The 20,200-nt window shown below is 42.6% G+C and overlaps 1 protein-coding gene across 4 annotated transcripts in view; it reads right to left on the reverse strand.

The window, feature by feature from the left end:
• Window positions 1-20,200, reverse strand: part of TMTC1 (transmembrane O-mannosyltransferase targeting cadherins 1) — a 239,030-nt gene that overhangs the window by 199,086 nt on the left and 19,744 nt on the right. For 2 of the 4 annotated variants that reach the window (XM_064479165.1, XM_064479163.1), the window contains exons 2-5: window positions 19,409-19,586; window positions 10,829-10,902; window positions 8,206-8,382; window positions 3,927-4,196 (exon numbers count right to left, since the gene is read on the reverse strand). In XM_064479165.1, coding sequence (XP_064335235.1) covers window positions 3,927-4,196; window positions 8,206-8,382; window positions 10,829-10,902; window positions 19,409-19,586 — 699 coding nt within the window. The remainder of the gene's footprint in view (window positions 1-3,926; window positions 4,197-8,205; window positions 8,383-10,828; window positions 10,903-19,408; window positions 19,587-20,200) is intronic. The other 2 variants (XM_031443862.2, XM_064479164.1) reach the window with 2 other exon arrangements.

Below are 20,200 nucleotides of genomic sequence, written 5' to 3' on the forward strand. Positions count from 1 at the left end.
CCATCATTCACTGTCCGCAGAGATCTTAAGAACTAAGACGGTATCGCCTCTTTGAACTTTCATTTTCTTTACCTGATCACCTTCTGACAACAGTACAAGCAGAGCTTTTACAAATAATTTTAATGCTAATCAAATTTATAGTCAAATACATGACACCTTTCCTTTCCAAAAAAAGGACACTCTGTGACAACTTTCGTTTCCAAGGAAGGATGATGGTCCTTCTTGCCCGCAAGCATGTTAACTTAGTAAGACTCTGACCCAGTTCCAGTTGTGCTGTGGACTGCTCTCCAGGCATCATTCTTTCTAAAACAGGATGGTGCTCAGGGTTTAAAAAAAAAAAAAGCATATCATCTATTTCAATGTATTAGCACCAACACCCTATATCGAAGCAAGTCAGGAGGTGCCTCCTTTGTCGACCCAAGGAGAGCTGCAAGAATATTCCTACCTCTGAAAGTTCAGCAGGGAAGCCAGCTCCACTGAGCATGACACAGGGGTCCTGCCTCCTCCCTAAAGCCAAGTCCTCACCCAGGACTCTCCACTTCAGAGCAAAGAAAACTGGCAAAGGCTTAGGAGTCAAACAGCTTGAGTTCCAATCAACCTTACCCCTTGCTAACTATGCAAATGTGGACCAGACGGTTTAACCTCTAAGATCTTCCATTTCCTCCTGATAATGGGAATTCTAAGATTTCCCCAAAAGGAATATTGTGACAGTTGCATGGGATAACATGTAGGAAGTGCTGGCCCACTTCCTGGTACACAGGAGATGGATAACAGACATAAAGTCTTCCCTCCTGAACGGTCTTCTGCGCCGGCGTGCAGGAGCTGACTCACACTGGCTTCCAAGAGATGACTACTCAATTTTCAGGAATCTTACTGGCCAGTTATTAAAAACACCCATCATTGAAAATTACATTATATATAAACTCAAATCATGCTAAAAACAAAGGTAATATGAGCATATATCCAGAAGGAACCCTACTTCAAAAAGACACCTGCACCCCAATGTTCATAGCAGCACTATTTACAATAGCCAAGACATGGAAACAGCCTAAATGTCCATCAACAGATGACTGGATAAAGAAGATGTGGTATATTTATACAATGGAATACTACTCAGCCATGAAAAATGACAACATAATGCCATTTGCCATTGGATGTCCCTAAAGAATGTCATTCTAAGTGAAGTAAGCCAGAAAGAGAAAGAAAAATACCATATGAGATTGCTCATTTGTGGAAACTAAAGAAAAGAAAAAAATAGAAAAAGACAAATGAACATAAATATATACCAGAAATAGACTCACAGACATAGAATACAAACTTGTGGTTGCCAGCAGAGAGAGGGGTGGGAAGGGACAGACTGGGAGTTCGAAATTTCTAGATACTGACAGGCGTATGTAGAATAGATAAACAAGATTATACTGTATAGCACAGGGAAATAGATACAAGATCTTGTGGTGGCTCACAGTGAAAAAGAATGCGACAATGAATATATGCGTGTTCATGTATAACTGAAAAGTTGAGATCTACACTGGAAATTGATACAACATTGTAAACTGACTATAACTCAATAAAAAAATGAAAAAAAAAACAAAGGCCATAAATAATCAAAGTTCATCATTTCCTAATTAGTTTCTTTCATTTTACTGCTCTCTCTCTCTGCTCTTGAGATCAGTCATGTCTATTGTCTACAAGGCAGTGGAAATGCCACCTGATGGTGGACTAGGGCACACCTCCAACTCCACGTTCAGTGATGTCACATTTGTGGCTGGAAACCAGCCATGGCAGGAGCATTCACAAGGAAACTGGACAACACAACAAATCAGAGTTTACTGTCTTTGGAGGGCCAGTCACTCAGCATTCACCAGCACATCACTGGCATTCATATTTCATCTTCTTTCTGCCCCAGCATCCTCCATCTCTACTCTCTACAAGTTATCTACATAGATACACACCCGCATTAAACTTAAAACAAAAATGAAAACAAAAACCCAACACCCCTCCAGTTAGCATCCTTTTCCCCATTTCTTCATTGCCAAATTTACTGAAAATGTTCTATGTATGTTTAAGTCCAACAATTTCTTACCATTCACTCACTAATTCACTCATTTCACAAATATCTGAGCAACTTCTATTAGCCAGACATCATGAAAGGAACTGGGGACCCAAATATGACCAAACCCAACACGTTCCCTGCCCTGACGGAACTCTGGCATGTTGCGGTCTGACTCGTGCCTCCTTGAAATTCTCTAACACCCTATTAATTCTTCTTTATTCTCCTCCTTTGCCTTCCTTAAAAAAATTCACAATTTCCTCAAATGTTCTGTCTTCTTTTCCTTCATGGCCTGCACCGAAAAAAGTCAAGATTTCCTCCAGGTTTTGACTGTTTATGTCTCTTCTTTCTTGCTCGGGAATTTCATGCATTACTGTGGTTTTATCCTTTCCCAAACCTCAGAAAACTGATTTTTCCTCTAGCCTTTCCATCGCAGCAAACTGACACCGCCAGCCACTCAACTGTTGAAGCCAGAAACCCAAAAATCCTTGTTTCCTGCCTTGCCCTCACCCCTTCACCCCAGAGTCAGCAAGTCCTCTTAGATCTGCATCCAAAACTTATCCCAAATGCACCGTATCCCTGCATCCCAGTCTCTGTCACCACCCTCGGCCAAGACCATTTCTTTTTCCGTCAGTCTGTACAAAAGTCTCCTAACCCTCGTCTCCGCTCTACTCTCGCCCCCTAACCACGCACTACAAGAAGCCAGAGTGAACTTTCAAATATAAACATTCTCTCCACATTAAACAAACAAAACAACAGTAAGAAAACCCTCCAAAATCTTCCCCATTCCACGCAGAACAAAATCCACTCTTGCTTCCACGGCCAACATGCCCTTCGTTACCTGGGCCTGCCCACCCCTGACCTCACTCCGTCCAACCCCCACGCGCTCGTTACCCCAGGTCTGGAGCCCTCTGCCCACATCTTAGCAGGGCTAGCCCCCTCCGCTCATCCACGGGGATTCAGGAGGCCTTCCCTGACCAACCGATGGGAATGCACCCCAGCCAGGCCCAACCACCACTCCCCGTCACACTGTTCATCCCTTGTTGGTTATTTAGCGTCTGTCCTCCTTGACTGGAAGGGAAGCCGCACAGGAGCAAGGACCTTGACCTCTTATTCACCAGGACACCCCCGGATGCCTGGAACCAGGCCAGGCACGTGGTGGATAATAGATATTTGTCGATGAATGAATCCATGGAGCAAGATGCAAAAGACAGAAAAAGGCACAAATAATTGGAAATAAAGACCCTGAAAAGAGGGGGTTGTCTGGGACTGCCCAGAAGAATGAGAATAGCAATCTGATACTTAATTGCTAATAGTACGAATCAAATTTCCATCTTTATTACTCTGACTTGCCCATGGCGGGAACTATTTTAGCGGCCGGTAATTCAGTCAGCGCCTGTGCTGATAAGTCTATGTTCATTTTCATGTCTAGGTCAGAAGATTAAAAAAAAAAGAAAGAAAATCCCAGGCTTTAAAGATTTTCCGGCATCCTCAAAATCATTTCTGAGAGGCAGCGTCCCCTGGGCCCCCCTCGGTATTTGTGCTGTAATAAATACCCATCACAGACCCAGAGCAGGGCGGACAGGGCGGGGCGAGGCAGAGGGGCCTGTGCCCCGGTGCCCGAGGGGAGCCGCGAGATGTTTGTGCTTCTTAATTGAAGCTTCGCAGCCTCACCCCCTGCTTCCAAGTCACAGCGGACAGCAGGCCTTCTACTTGGCTTCCTCCAGCTACTCCCTTCTTATCTGATCTAATATAGGGAGGGGCGGCGGGGAGGGAGGAGCAGGGAGGGAAGGAGGGAGGTGGGAGGAAAGGAGGAGGAAGGAGGGAAACCAGGGACCGAGGGAGATCACAAAGAGCCACCGACTCAGGGCTTCACCTCTGCAGCCTTCCCCGGGCAGCAGGGGACGCTCGCTGGTGGAAACACGCAGAGTCAACGAGCCCAGCCCAGTACCTCATCAAGGACCTCACAGCTCGAGGCGACACCGGGAATCCGCTGCTCTTGGGTTCGGGGGGCGATGGAGCGTGGCAGCCGCCCCAGGCTCCTCTGTGCGGGGGCCGCTGGGGCTTCCCGTTCTCCCGGGGAGGGTGCGCGGGCTGGGCGCTCCCGGGCGGCTGCGGGCTGCGCGCGCCGAGGACCCCATTGCTCCTGACGGGGCGGGAATGGAGGGGAAACAGAGGCAAGCAGAACGTCAAGGCTTGCAACAAGGAAGCGCAGTCCCCTGTCCCATCCCCAAGCCCTGCTGCCTAGAAGCAACCGTGCACAAGTCCTTTAGCTTTTCAGTTTCTGGTATTTATCACAGTATTTATAAAATAACATAAAATTGTCGTGTTATTTCTTTTTTTCAATTTTATAATTGTCTTACTGACTTCCTACTATAGAAGACTAGGACTTAGTCCTTCTTACATGGTCACCAACACACACACACACAGTCTTCACTCTTCATCTTCCAAATATATTTCTCTCATAATAACTATAATTTGAATTCTCGCAACTCGTCACGGTGATAGTCAAGATTTACATTATTACGTTCTTGAAAATGTTGCTCATAAACCATCTGCCCAATGTATCCTCCCATTTTTCTTTCACGAATCCTCTGAGATATAAGTCATAACCACTCGCTGGGCAAAAATTAAAAAGTCTGATACTACCAAGTGATGGTGAGAATGGGGAACGTGGGGGCCTCTCATCCGCTGCCACAGTCATTTCAAGAGCTATGTCTTGGCCTCAGCACAGGGAACACGTGTCCACCTGTGGTCCTCACTTCAGCAGCCTAACTTCTGTGGTTATGCCTTACAGAAACCCACAGGTGTGTGCTCACAAAAAGTTACTGCAGCATAGTGAAAATAACTTAAATTCCAAATCCAGAAGAACGGACGGATGGTGATCATTAAGTCCTACATGACAGTTACAGTGAATGAGTTATAGCTGTATCCTCATTCATGAATCTTAAAAGTTCAATGCTAAATGAAAAGAAAAGAAAGCAATGCCATTTACATAAAGTTTGCAAAGACACAGACAATGCTGTCTGATATTCACTAGTATATACTTATTAAGTAAAAACATACAAACCATCATAGAAATGAAAAGTGCCAGATTCAGGACCGTGGTTATTTCTAGAGAGAGAGGGTAGGGACCAGGGTCAAGGATTGTTATTCTCTGCATGTTGGAAACTATATCCTAATTTTAAAAAAAGAAAAAAATTTAACTTTCATGAGCTGAGCTTTCACTGAAAATGTTTCTTCTTAAAGGTGATGTCAAATAAAAGAAATCCCACTCTTTTCATGTGCCCCAGTCTTGAAATTCAGGAATAAAGTACTCTTCATGTAGGAAAGGGCTTCTGAAACTTGTTTGTTGTTTCTTTCCTGCTGCCTGAATCACACAAGAAGAGATCTTAAGAACAACCTAGTGCCAAGATGTTGATTCTAAATTAGCAGATAAGAATTTGTGCAAACTGTGTGTGTATACATTATTCTAGGAAAAGGGGACAAGATTCTATGAGATTCTCAAAGAGGTCAGGACCCCCAATACAGGCAGATCCTCTGAGCCGGTCTCCTGATACAAAGGGGAGCCCAGGCCCTGAGCTGCAGCTGCCCTGGGAGGTCCCCGGTCCCTGTCCTGTACGCTGTCCGTGGAGGCCAGGGTTCTCAGGGTAACCTTGTGGTTTGAAGTCACACAGACGGAAGTCCAAATTGGGTTCGGGTGCCTCTGGAGGAGTTACTTTCTGTGCCTGTATTTTCTCCTCTAAAACAAGGGTAACAGTTGTTGTGAGCATTAAGTGACTTCATACCTGTAAACAGCATGGCCCAGTGCCTGGCACACCGCCTGCTCCCAAGAGACACTAAGTGTGATCAGGGCCACATCTCCCTGTTCCCGGCTCTCCGTTTCTTCCTGTCACTTCACAGCTGGACTCAGTGACTCACGTAATTACTTATGTGATGTCTGTCTCCCCCAGGACTGTTCATTAAGGGAAGGAATCTTATCTGCGCTATTCTTGGCCAGACACAGAATGAGAACGTGTTAAATGGATGGATAAAAGGATGAAGGAAAGAATGAGTGCCTCTGCTTATACAGAGTTACTGGTGGTTGTGAGAGCTAAAAGTTACTAAAAAAACAAAACGAAAGCACAGACTATGAGGCATGCAACTTCTAAGCTATGTATCAGCAGTAATCTTTCTATAGAACTTCTAGCTGTTTGGTAGGATGATGGTCAAGAACAGTTATTAAAGGAATAAAAGAAACAACTGTTTCCTTTGACAAAGCCCAGCTCAACAGCGACCAGATGGAGAAGCAAGGAGCGAAGGCACCCCCGGGCTGGAGAGTCCCACGACCAGAGGAGAGATGATCAGTGATGAGGGTGGACGAAGGAATGCTGCCTACCATTTCAGTAAACACAGAATGTTGCCTGCCCTTCCCGTAAACAACGAATGTCGTCCACCATCAAGCCATCACCACTGTAGCCAGCCTCAAAGGTGCACCTGAGGGGAAGTGGGATGGAGGCCCTAGATGGCTGAAATGCAAATCAACGGAGTAATTTCAACGAGCGCAGACTCTTATATCTTCCCATATACAGAAAAGCACTAAAATCATTAACTTGAAATGTCTGCTTGTTTGTAATGAGCAATAACCTTTTGAATTTCGACTACATTTTTTTCTGTTTGTTTTTTTGTTTGTTTTCTCAGCGAAAACTCAGTTCCTGGTGCCTCCCTGACCTCTTGGGAACAGGCCCCCTCAGAGCTATCTGAGAGGCTTCCTTCCCATGCTTTTGTCCTCAGTCATGTCTCCAAATAAAACCTAATTCTCAAAGTTCAAGTTGTGTAGGGTTTTTGGTTTTTTTTTTTTTTCAGTTGACATAAGGTTAAAATATTGCTTGACTGGACCAAAGGGGAGGGTCTGCAGTCACTTGTCACATCCTCTGTTGTCAGTAAAGCAAAGCAGAAGGAAGTTGGGAGGCAGATACCGAGCGGATGCAAAGAGCAAGAGGGAAGCTGGAGGGCCGATAGGCTGCTCTCTCAGCAGTAAGGTCAGCGGCGCAATTACTCCCATCGGTTGAGAGGACACAGGGGAAAGGCATTCTCCTAGAAGCCCAGGGGAGGTCCTTTGGCTCACAGCTTTCTTGGCTTGAGCTTGGGTCAAAATGATAACCGGGCTCTTGCCTTTTCCACGCCTCTGAGATTTACAGAGTCAACTGAGCGCTGACGTCTATTTAAATTATCTCCAAGTACTCCCAGGCAGGAAGGTGATCAGAATTTAATGAATCATCTCAGCTTGTTGCCCCTCAAAAGCGCTGCTCTTATCTCTCTACCCAGAAGTAGAAAGAGGCAGGGAATGGGATAAAAAGGCAGGATTTTTTAAAAGATACAATTTTTCATCAGACAAGGCAGGAGAATAAATCGGCTACATTTTTCAAAAGTTCAAATGTAAGGGCCTTATAATGACTGAAAAATGGGGTCTGCATGTCAAATTGTTAGTAATTACGGATTGGATAGAGGGAGAAAATTACAGTATGTGCTTGAACTTTTAATTCACCTTCATCTTTCTTAGCATCTATAACCCATGGGATAAAATGAATATGCCTTAATTTTTTTAATGAAAATAGGCTATTAAATAAACTTGTTCTTTAACTGGAAGACGACGTGCATTCCAGTCTAAACCTCACCTGTATGTGGAATTCCAAAAGGCCCCTTCCAAGACTCAGGTAAAAGCCTGAGTAATCTCCAGAGTAAGTAAACAGATTCCAATTTAGTGGTGTTCTGTGATGGATAACACTCACTGGAATGCAGAGATTCAAGGCGAGCTGTTAACAAACTGTTATCATTTGCAACCACTCCTCCGTGTGAACCAAGATTTCTCAGTAGTAAGCAACCGAAACAGTCTAGCAATACAAACTTGCAATTAGCAGAGATACCTTTCAATTACAAGTCTGGGGCTCACAAAAACTTTATAGTCCTCTCTGATTTTCCTAAGAGAGTAAAGAGTTTGAACACATAGAAAGCATTTATCTTTAGGAAATAAGCCTTGTTATTTTATGGTCTAAGGTGAAATACAACAAAATGTTATACTTCCAATTTTTTTAACGGGAGTTTGAGAATTACTGATTTAAGTCCTTCCTCTGTACACATGCCCTGCTTGATAGCAACACTTTAAAGTGACTTACGATTTGTCGTGATTGTGGGACAGGGAAAAGAGATCGTAAACCAAGCACACTCCAAACACCGTGATGCCCGTCTCTTTTACCAGCATCGCGCAAGTCCCCAGAAACAAACTGAGCAGCAGGAAGAAGGGGGAAGCCGTGGGAGGGACGCGCTCCCCAGCACAGCACTGGTCCACACTCCTGAAAAATAGGGCCGAGATTCTTTTACTCTTAAAAAGAAATGTGAGTCGTTAAGAAATACCACCTTTTCAAGATAAGATCTAACATCAATGTCATGGTAGTCTAAGTAGGTGAGCAAAGATTTTTCTTCAAGAATGTTCAGCAAAGAATTGTTTTAAATTGCAAAGACGGAAAAAAGTAACAATACTGAATTTGAGACTTAAATTAAGGCATATATAAATTCTGGTAAATTATGTCCTTCAGCAAATGAACACCAAAAAACGAACACCATTTAAAATTCTACCATCGAGATATATTTAAGTGACATGGAAAGATGTTCAAGCAAATATATTTTAAGAGAATAATACAGGTTACTAAGCCATAGGCATGAATGCCGGAGCCAGGCTCCCTGGGTTCAAATCACAGCTCTGCAGGTGAGTAAGAGAATAACACGGGGCGGTCAGTGGCCTCTCTGGGCCTCCCTTACGTGGGAGATGGGATCGCAGTGTTGCAGGGAACAGTCAATAAATGACTCACCACATGTCAAGTGTTCATCATGACAATTTTTTTTTTTTTTTTTTTTAGTGAAAGTGTTTCATACGCTTCTGTACAAAGAAATCAGCAGATGTATGTACAAAGCCACAAGCATCCTTCCCCTCTGTGATGCAAACACAGATGTTCTGGTCTTTTCCTTTTCTTCTGGCTAATCTGTATTTTAAAATTTGTTTCCTATGAGGCTGTTATTAGGTAAAGCCTTTTTTCCCTCAGCATAGTTTCCAGCAGGGATTTCCTAAAACCCTCCAGTGGCTGTAAAGTCCTTTCTCACCTTACAAAGCAGAATCGGCCCCACACCAGGAAGCCACACTGCTCCTTCAGCAGGGGCCTTCCACACCTGTTTTTGGCTCCTACTCCTTTGAAGGCCAGCACACCCACAGTTGTGACATCTCACCCTGATTGTTACATCCTGGAACAAACCTGAATTACACACCAGATTTGTAGCAGGCATGCTTTTTTTCTCTGAAGCTGGTTGATGGCTTAAATTACTCCCAGTGAGAATGGCCTGCACCACAGAAACTCGTAACACTGTGTGGCTCATTAATCCACAGACACGGATGCGCTGCCGGCCCACTCATGTTCCCAAAAACATTAACTCACAGAAAAAATTCAGACTCAATTATTAACCTCCTTCTAACACCGGAGTAAACAGGAAACGACTGCTGAATTGGGGCTTATATTTTTTTAAGATTTTTACAACATCGCACTTTATGTAACCAGCAATGCAGCGGGAGGCTGCGAAGCCAGGACCAGGAGACTGGTGCCGTCCTAAGGAGAGGCCATGCTCTTTAAGCCAAAACTTCATAAAGCATAATTCATTCATTCTTGATCCAAGGTCTGAGATGGTTGACATCAAGGCTTCTCAATTTCAGCTCTACTGGTGTTTCAGGAAGATGATTCTTTGTTATGTTAGGGCTGTCCTGTACACTGCAGGATCCTTGGCCTCCACTCACCAAATGCCAGTTGCTCCTTTCCAGTTGTGACAAGCAAAAATATCTCCAGACATTGCCAAATGTCCCCTGGGGCGAGGTGGGCAAATTTTCCGCATGCTGAGAATCACTGGTTTAGAACAGGGCTCTTCAGAGTCACTGGGCTTTGTAAGCTCGTGGGCCGATGAACTGACCCAAAGATCAAGGTTCACAGATCCTCAGCCAGGCAGCCCTCCGTGAAGTAGGGCAGCGTGGTTTACTGGCCCGCTTTTCTGGGGCACGCTCTGAGTCATCTGCCTCCACTCACGTTCTTTTTAACCTCTCCCCTCCATTCCCTGCGTGGATACATCACAACTCAGGTGAGACTCCGATCACATTGGGAGGAAAGGAGCAATATAATGGGAAACTGTTTTATAGCTTTTCAGTCTCCCAAAGCAAGGAGCTTCTGCATTTTGATAAAAGAATGTGTAAACTGGAAACACAGCTGAGAATACTGCGCTCCATTCAGGCCTATTATTTTAGGCTCTGAGCTACTTTAATGGGGATGATAAAAAGGGCAAAAAATATGTAGGACCAAAATGAAAAAAATAAATCAAACAAGTCACAGTTAAATACAAGAGAGGACTATACCCAGTATATTCTGGCTCAGAGCTAAGATTTCAAATTCCATTCTCGGTAAGAACCTACAAATAGGGGGACATCAAGAAGGAAGAGCTTGTCTTCCCAGCACTGGGAAAGCAGTCCTTCTGAAAGGCTATGGCAGGCTTCCGGATGTGGCTGCAAGAGCCTTCGGTGAGGGGAGGGCTGCAGATCCCAGGTCTCCAGGAAGCGTGCTGAGCATCTCAGTGCCGAGAAACCTCCCTCCTCTCTCAGGCAGAAGCTCAGAGTCTACACACACACACACACACACACACACACAGCACAAATTCCCAGGGAACAGCACGGCTGTAATCACAGAGAAGGGTGTTCTTTGCCACACGTACCTATTGTAGGAGAGAAAGGCGAGCAGAAACAGCAGGCATGCTAGCACGTCAGCTCTGCCCACAATTCCAGCCACCTAGAAAGTTTGGGGGAAAAAAAAAATCTCAGAACACTACTTTAAGAAAATTATTACAGAAATGTATTTGTTTTGATGAATGAAAGGAATGATAAATTAGAAAACATACTGTTCTTCAAATTCTGATATCTGATGAACCACCTCTGGTTGTCCAATGCATTTAACAGTAAGTTTATAGAAGGAGGAAAAGAAAAAGGAAGGGGCCAGATTTCCACGCTTAACTTCATTTTGAACCTTTCTTCTGTAGATGGTCAGTTCACAGCAACACAGTGCATGCCTTCATTGGTTTTCTCAAAAATGTTTTTTGAGCAATGAGTGAGTGCTAGACTGTGCTAATGGAACAGAGGATGTTTCCAGAATACTAGGAAAGACTACCACGGAATGGAGTGAGTGTGAACTCATGATGGCTCTAGGTGAGCGTGCGTGCGTGCATGTGTGTGTGTGTGCTTCTTAGCTCTGTCACTGAAAGGGGTCTGAAAGCAAGATACGCCAGTAGCAAAGAGCCATCCTGGCTCCTGGCACTAACCAGAGGCCGCAGCTCCACTACAGAGAGCACGGGCTCCTTAGAGAAGTGGCTGATTCCAGGGCTGAGCTCGGGCGATGTAAGAGGTGCCTGGGTATCTTCTCAAGGTAGGAAGTAAGGAAGGGATCAAAAAATACCAGGTACATGTGAAAAAACACAGAAGCCAATGACAACGGGCTCCCATTGACCAAATATGAGACAATTTGAATATCATACTAAATAAGGACAGTAATTAATTATAAGCCATTGAGAAAACAGACATCCATGAGTGCATACCAATGATAAACACACAGACAGATGGATGGTTGGATGGACGGATGGATGAATACATATATAATAACTACATATATACATGCAGAAAGCAAGTGAACAGGAAAGAATGGAGAGCTCTTCTTTACAATGAAAAGCCAGTTGATAAATGTAGAGGGTGCAGTACAGCTGAAAAATAGCCATTTTGCTTCCAGAAAGAGTAAAAAGACTGGATCCAACAGGAAACATCACAAAATATCAACTGACGCTAAATCTAAAATGTGAAAGTCTGATGGAGCACGGAGGATCTGCAAGGCTTCAAAGCATTTCCTCCCAATGACTTACGAACTGGAAAAATAAAAAGAATAATTATACTATGGAGAAAGTGTATTACATTGCATTACACCTTGACTGAGTAATCGACCGGGACCTCACCAATGCAGGGCACGAGAACGTGGCATGCCTCTGCAGGTGACACCCTGAGAAGGCACAACAGCACTTAGGTGGCATTCCAGCCAGGGGTCCATAACCTGAAACAATCCTGAGAAAACACCAGACAAACCCAGGATGAGGAATGCTCTATTTAAATAAATAAATTAATATTTTAGATTAAAAGTATAAAATATAATAATTCTGTATTAGTTTATAACATTACAATTTTATTATGTTTTAATATCTTCTCATTTATATATTATAATCAATTGCATTACATCTCATAACTATCATAATAAACACTGCATATAACATACTTTCATATATTATAGGTATGATATATTTTACTCATATTATATATGTATATCTTATGCATTTATATTATTTTATATGATATTCTATATTTAGATATTCTTATATTATGTATTCTTATATTACACATTTAATATATTATGTTATTTTTATGTTATAAAATTTCAATATAATATACATGTAAATCATGAATTATAGATTATATAATATATATTTATTATATACTCATAATTATGTAGCATAGCATACATTATGATATTATAATAAATACATTAATAAAACTTTGTATTATACACATCCTAATATACATTTTAAATTATATTTGAAGATATAAATAATGTAACAGAAAGACAATGAAGCCTGGTGACTGTTCCAAACTTAAGATGAAAGGGGACTAAAGAGAAACATGACTAATGGCCTTGGTTTTAGAAAATATATAACTAAATTATTAAGGTATAAAGGGGCATGAATTATGCAACTTAACTCTCAAATGCTTCAGAAAACAAATATTTTTACATATTGAGGGAGAAAGAGAGAAAGGAAGATAAAACAAAATGTGGCAAAATGTTACAAACTGGTGACTCTGAATAAAAAGTATATGTTCATTATATTTTTTAAGTTTGAAAATGCTTTTTAACGTGTTACTTCAGAAAGAGACTGAAATGGAAGAGGGTTGGAGGACAGAAGGCTATTTTTTAATCTGTATTATTTCATTATTCAAAATGTGCGTGCATTTCTCTTAACTTCGTGAAATACAAGAAATAAAAACTATAGAGGAAAAAAATGGGGTATGGTTCAATAAGTGCTTCAAAGACAAGGTCACGTATGAGGAAGAGTTCACAAGGGAAGTGAACAGGCTTGACATTTCAGGCACAAAAAACAGCCTTACCCAAATCATAAGGGACCTGAAGTCCACAGTGTGTTGGAGAATCAATCAACAATTAATAACAGAAAATAGTTTTCTGGGAAATAAGTCTATAAATATCCTCATACGATGAGCACACTTCGCAGTCATAAAGGAGAGGCAAAGACACACGCATGGAGCCAGACCATCCAAGGTTTAAACAGACTCACTGTTGCTGAGTGAGACTCAACTTCGTTATCTTTAATTTCTGAGACTTGGTTTTGTCTGTAAGGTGAGCATCATGCCCCCACCTCATGTCACTGTTGTAACCAGTGGGACGATTTACATACAGTGCCCACTCAACGTCACTGTCCTTCCTTCTTCCTTTTCCCCGCAGAGAAAGGGGTGGGACCCTTAGCACCAAGACAAGTTCTCCTATGTGACTGAAGGAAACCATCTTTTTACTTTAACATTTACATGTGTGATATTTTATGTTAACTTTATTAGATAGTCCAATATATCAATTAGTTAAAAACCTCAATAAAAAGTAATTCAATTATATACCTGCATATGGATTGAGAACAATTCACATATTGAGAAAAATTCTACTCTAATCTACACCACGAGAAACCTGGACACGGCCGGAGAATTTCACTGGCAGTTCAGGACTGAAAGCTCTTAATGTGGCTGCTCAGACAACACGTTGTTCATTGATCCGTTCATCTATAAGGAACTTGAGTGCCAAATCAGGAAGACTGCGTGACTCAAGGGAGGCAGGCAATGACAATGCGGTTTCAGCTCAGTGTCAAGGCTCAACTCAGACCCACCATCTTTAAAGCTACAACTGCACACAGCTCACTTGAGAAGCCCAGGCCGGCTCAGTCTACACCACCACCATTTTGAGCACTGAGCTCAACAGCACCTGTAAGGCCTCTGGAAGGTTAAACAGAGAGCCCAGCTGGCCAACAACAACGTCTTGGGATAAGGCCAAGAGTCTGGGTCCCGAGGGACACCCATCACAGCACAACCGACGTGGCCAGCTCGGACAACAGCAAGACTTGCAAGCTGATACTGGGCGTAGCGAGCAATGGAATGAGGCAATCAACACAGGCTAGCCAAGCATCACCAATGCATTAAAGGAGTCTGAAGGCCTGCTTCCCGGATGGTGGCCAGTCAGTGCAGCTGGGAATCAGCAGCAGAGCGTGTGCCCGCTGGACGCGCCCAGGTATGAGGAACGGAGTGTCCCCCAGAGCGGAAGCTCAGAGCGGGCACAGAAACGTCAGTGCTCACACGGATAGGCTCTGCAGCCAGCTCCAAGCCACCAAGCATTCACTGACCATCTACTCTGTACCCTGCTAAGCTGGGGTTTCTGGGACAAAGATGTTAGTGTCTTAACAACAAGGGGCTTGTCATCAACTACCCTATGTCCAGACCAGCCATATTCGCTGTGACTCAGTTTGTCAATATCATCATGTACAGTTATTGCATGTTTTACTCCAGTCAACATCTTCCAACTGCCTCTTATTTGCCAGGTATTATGCCAGCTGAAAGGATAAAATCTGCCTCAAGGAGTTAACATCTGGTGGGGAGTCCAAAGATACAAGGAAAGTGCGGGTATCATAAAAGACGTGAAATCACTGTCATGAGAAGACTGAAGGGTTAATCTGGACTGTAGGATCTGGGAAGCCTTCATGGGAAGACTGGCCGTATACACTGAGACCTAAATGATGGGCAAGGAGGAAGACCTCAGGGAACTCAGGACAGGAGGATGTGTATCCTGGGCCAGAGAGGAAGTGCAGAAGCGTTACAGACAGAGACAAGAGAGGTGTGAAAGCATGCGGGATGTTTCTGGAAGGGAAGGCATAAAGTGATGAGCGCATGGAGCAAATGAGGAGGGGGCGGGAGTGGGCAACAGGACCAAAGAAGGACTGTGAAGTTGGGGCCTGATTCCCTGACAATGTAGGCTGAACCGAACAAAAGGACTTGCTCAAGGCTACAGACAGATGGACCATGTGTATTTCTGCCCTCAAGTCACACGTTTCCATCATCGAACCGGTAGCTGTAACCTGGGACCTGCATTCCTTTAACAAATAATCAAACATTTGGAAAAAACACCAGTGAACATAAATGAGTAGAATTCAAATACTGTTAACATTCAGATCGCCCAGCAAGCTTAACAGAATCACAAGTGGAAATTGCTAATTAAGGATTTAATTTGCTCCCAAAACTTGTTATTTCTTGGAATACCGCTCACAGGATTTGTATAAAGTGTACTATATGTATAAAGTTATTAATTATTTTATCTGCAAGGATGAGTTCTTTTCATGTCAGACAGGGCCAAGAACATACACTTAACTCATAGCAAGAGTCGAAAGCCAGACTGGCTGATTAGATCCTGACGTGTCCTCGCCCATGTGCTCCTGGCCCAGGTGTGGAAACATTGACCTTCACCTTCAACTCCATGTGTCAGCATTTCCTGCTCTTGCTTTTGACTTGACAGAAGTGCATTCCTTCAAACCAGTAATGTCTCCACAATGATTGTTAAGTTTTCATTCTCATGGGAGAATAATAACGATTTTCCCCACTTTCCCGATTTCTCTACTGATTTTTCTCATGATTCAGGATTCAGGAAAACATATCAATTTCCCAAGAAATATACTGTCAGGAAACCCTTCCAAAAGCATCACAAGGCCTCCAAGGAGGAAAGCGCTGAGTCTGCCTTATTCATTGCTACAGTCCCATGCTGACTGACTGTCTGATAGTCACTCAAACATCTGTTGAAAAATTAAGTAAATAAATGAGTTTGTTCCTCCCTTCTTAAATTGGAAATAATTTTTCCCTCTGCTGGAATTCTTGCCTTATTACAATGTATTGCTTTGTCTTGTACGTTTTTATGTGTATGTTCTCTGACTTTTCCAAGAGCTTGTGAACAAATCATGAGGAGGGACGTGGCTGTCCACCCATATACCCCTTTGGCACTTTGAAGAGGGGTCTGCCCCAAGCAAGTTCTCATTAACTCTTTGCTCATTATACAGTTAAGAAAGCAAATCCTTAACCGTATTAACATGTTTTGAAATTTTAAATCCTCCATCCTTCCAGCCATAATTTCTGGCCTCATTTTTGTTCTTGTTTAACAAAGGGGAGATACACCCCCACTAACTCCCTCTTTTGCCACATTACGGACTATTTTACTTTTTTAAAATAATTTATCACTATGTCTTCTATAATGCACATTTCTTTTTCCTATTTCTCTGTCCTCCACCTTAGAAACCTGAACTAATCTCTATAATCAGATAATGGTCTCCTGATTTTACTTTCCAGTATAGATTATCATATTGGTCAGATTTCTTCGCCTTCTTCTTACACACCCCCATCTCCTTGTGAATGCAAACAGTTTCTCTAACACTCTTCCGTAAACAAATGTCCAGCTCTCAGACTCCTTTGCCTTTGTCATTGGGTTACCATTGATTTTTTTTTCCCCTGATCAGTACAAAAGCTTGTTGAAACCCTCTCTTAAAGGTCATTTTCACTAACAGGATTTTCTTTTTTTCTTAGAATTCAACCTAACTCTATTAGCTTATGATCACATTGTCCAAGGTTACCTGTATTTCATGCTCTGCCTCTCTGCAAGCATGGAATTAGGACCATTACTACCCTATTCATTTGTTCTTTCCCACAGAAATTTTCCCCAAGACACTGTGAGCATGGATTTTCAACTCTACTTAAGAAATTACGTATTGTCTATGGGCTTAGATTAAAATATTGTCACTGACTCAGCGTCATACATTCTATGCGGCTGGGAGTGGTAATTCATGACCATTTCCCTTCACGTGACATCCAACAACAACACTGGAAACTTGTGTATCTCTCTCATCATTTAAAACTCAGATCTAAAACGTTTCTTCATAACTCTAAATACCTCAAATGATCTAACTTCCCACGAATTTTTAAAATGGCCGTTTAAAAATAGGACCACAGTGTTACTGTTTTAAATCTACCAAATGAATCTGAAACATACCACAGCAATTTGAAACTTACCATCTTCCATTCATACAAATATGAACAGATTTTTCTTTAAATTTCTCTAAGTTTTCTTTAAATTTCACACCCTTTCCCCTTGAACTCTTATTTCTATTTTATTTCCCCTTCAGCATTTTGTCTTAATGAATTACATAGTTAAGCTTTAAAATAATCCATCATCCTCTCTCTGTAATAAAAAATACATATACAGTTAAATTTATTTTTAAAATTTCCTGTGATCATAAGCACCTAAGAGCTACATTTTCAATTTTGCATTATTGTTCCAATTAGTATTAATATGCAATTGTTCAATACATCATAAATAAGAAAAATGATGAGTCATTTATTAAATATAAAAATACACCTCAATAATACAGGTGTAGCAGACTTCCCGTCAGTAAGTTCGGTTACCTATGACTAAAGATTACTTTCTGTTAGAAGAAGAGAGCATGCAGCATGAATCCTATCCCTGGCTTTTGAATTTATAGACTGTTCACAAAAGTAAGTGGAGACAGAGGAAGCCATGCTCTAGCGGTGACTTAATTCCTTGAACCCTCAAGTTACGTGCAAAAGTCACAGTGATCTATCATCTTGCATAATGTTTAATGATCCACCAGCTGACAACTCTATCAGGTTGTCCTCTAATCTGGCTGGAAGCAAATAACTGAAGCCTACCAATCGTTAGTTACCTGTCATTAAAGTCGTTTGCTTTCACAGTTTCTCAGAGGTACAGCAGCAAGGCCTAACCAAGACTTTTCCCAAAGGACTATTACTTACACTTCAGCATCTTCCACTTACAGGCACCTTCTTCTGTCTCAAATACTCAGAAAGGGCTGAGAAAATTACCTTTAACAATGTAATTTTTTTAATGATTTTTTTTTAATCACTCACTCGAAATGCCCTTGTGTCCAAACCTTGGGCTTACAGAGCTAGAATTTTGTTTGTGGAAAATACCCACCACAGAGCCTGACCAGTTGTCATCATCAAACCAACTGGCCCAATCAGACTTCTCGGGGCAAACCCAATGAACGCACTGATATGCACCCCCATGACAGCCATGTCACAGGCCACCAGCCCCTACTTCTAAGGCCCTGCGGCACCCTTCACAGAAATATGTAGAGACAGAGAAAGACAGGAAGCCCTACTTTGGGTTTCTGATACCTTTAATTAGAGGAGGCTTGGCTGACACCAATGTATCAAATTATTTCACTGTAAGGTGCCTGTTTGGGCTCCTGCGGTATGGTAAGATTCTGATGTATGCAAGACATTCCATTTTTTTTTTTTTTTAAATAAGAAAACGGTGACTGAAAGGGGAAGAGGGAGGGGAGAATGAACGTGACACCCTTCCCCCAGGTGTGATCTCAAACCTGGATGTAAACTGTTGGAAAGTGTCCATGTGCAAGCTGAGGTTCTGGAAACATTAACTGTGATACCCAGGTGCCCCTTGCAAAGTCTTCATCAACCCTTAGCAATACACATAAAATAAACCACCTGTGGTTACTGAGATGTGAAGCAAAGTGGCTTGATGAGGCCATATTTTAGGTCTATATTTTAAATAAGACCACAGATCTAAACTATCGATATTTTCTCAATAAATATCTCATCATTCACCAAATAACTACAATTCCTACTAAATAACTTGGAAAACTATTGGTAAGTCCCCTAAGTGTGTCAGTCTAACTTTTTAATGGTCTTCCCCCCCCCCCCAGCACTTACAGCTCTGCATCATGAGCATTATAAATAGAAGGCAGAGTGGGAAAAGCTTAAAAAAACGCAGAGCAGGAACAGTGACTCAGCATGATAAGCATCTCAAACTGCCCCTTGCTGTTTAAAGCACATTAGGACTTAAATTTTCTGCAAATAAAGAACGGTGGCCATTTATTACTACCTGTAATAACAGTGGTTATTTAGAAAAGCAGTTAAATCCTGGAGGTACAGGAAAGCCATTTGAACATTCAAAAAAAAAAGCTGTCACGCAGAATGACTTATATATAAAGATAAACACTTTCAGAGAGCTTTAAATTCACATGGTTTCCAAAGAGGAAAAAGATCAGTTTAGCAGGGATTTTTCTTTTGGGGGGGGGGGGCGCGGCATCATTATTTCATCGCGTTCCAGCGATACTCACTGCCTCGGTGTGAATGGGATGCACAGCAAAAAGCAACGCCGTAACAAAAGCGAGCCCACGATTCTTGAAGACAGTTTTGTCACAGGTGTACATCAGCACGAGGGTCACGAGGCAGTGTAAGATGACATTCACTGCGTGGAAGTAGAATGGGTTCATGCCCGTCAGAAATATGTTTAGCCTGCAAAAAGCAAACAAAACCTGAATTAGCTACAAACAGAATGAATATAAGCCACACGGCCAGCAGAGGGAATCCCTCACTTTGAAAGATAAGCTATTCGATTAATTATTTTAAATGACTCCTCATATCAGGTTACTCTATATATTTGAGTAAAATTTTTTTCCTATCTAAAAATTTTGCTCTCTACAGAAATCACGGCAAAGGCGATTCAGTGTTACTTCAGGGATCTCCGTGGTCTCGCCGGGAAGGCGGGCAGACAGGCACGGAACCCCTTTCAACCTCGCTCGCTGGCTGATGCCAACACCCGCCCTCCTCAGGCCCCGCAAGGAGCCCTGCTTCACTGCCGCCTCCTCGTGAGCAGCCGGGCGCTCAGAGACAAGTCCACAGCGCTGTGGGCCAGAGGTGCGGCCACCGTTGAGACAGGAGGGAAGGGCGCAGGGCACAGCCATTCAAGGAACGACACAGCAGTTAACACCAAGATGGTGGGAGATTCAACTCCCACAAGACCTTGAGGCCCAAGATGGTGGGAGATTTGACTTCAGCAGACCTTGAGCTTCATTATATGCTCATTGTAACATACTAGCATGGGGAGTGGCACTCCCACAGGGGCCACG

This window comes from Camelus dromedarius, chromosome 25, assembly GCF_036321535.1.
Source record: "Camelus dromedarius isolate mCamDro1 chromosome 25, mCamDro1.pat, whole genome shotgun sequence".
Classification (NCBI taxonomy): Eukaryota; Metazoa; Chordata; class Mammalia; order Artiodactyla; family Camelidae; genus Camelus; species Camelus dromedarius.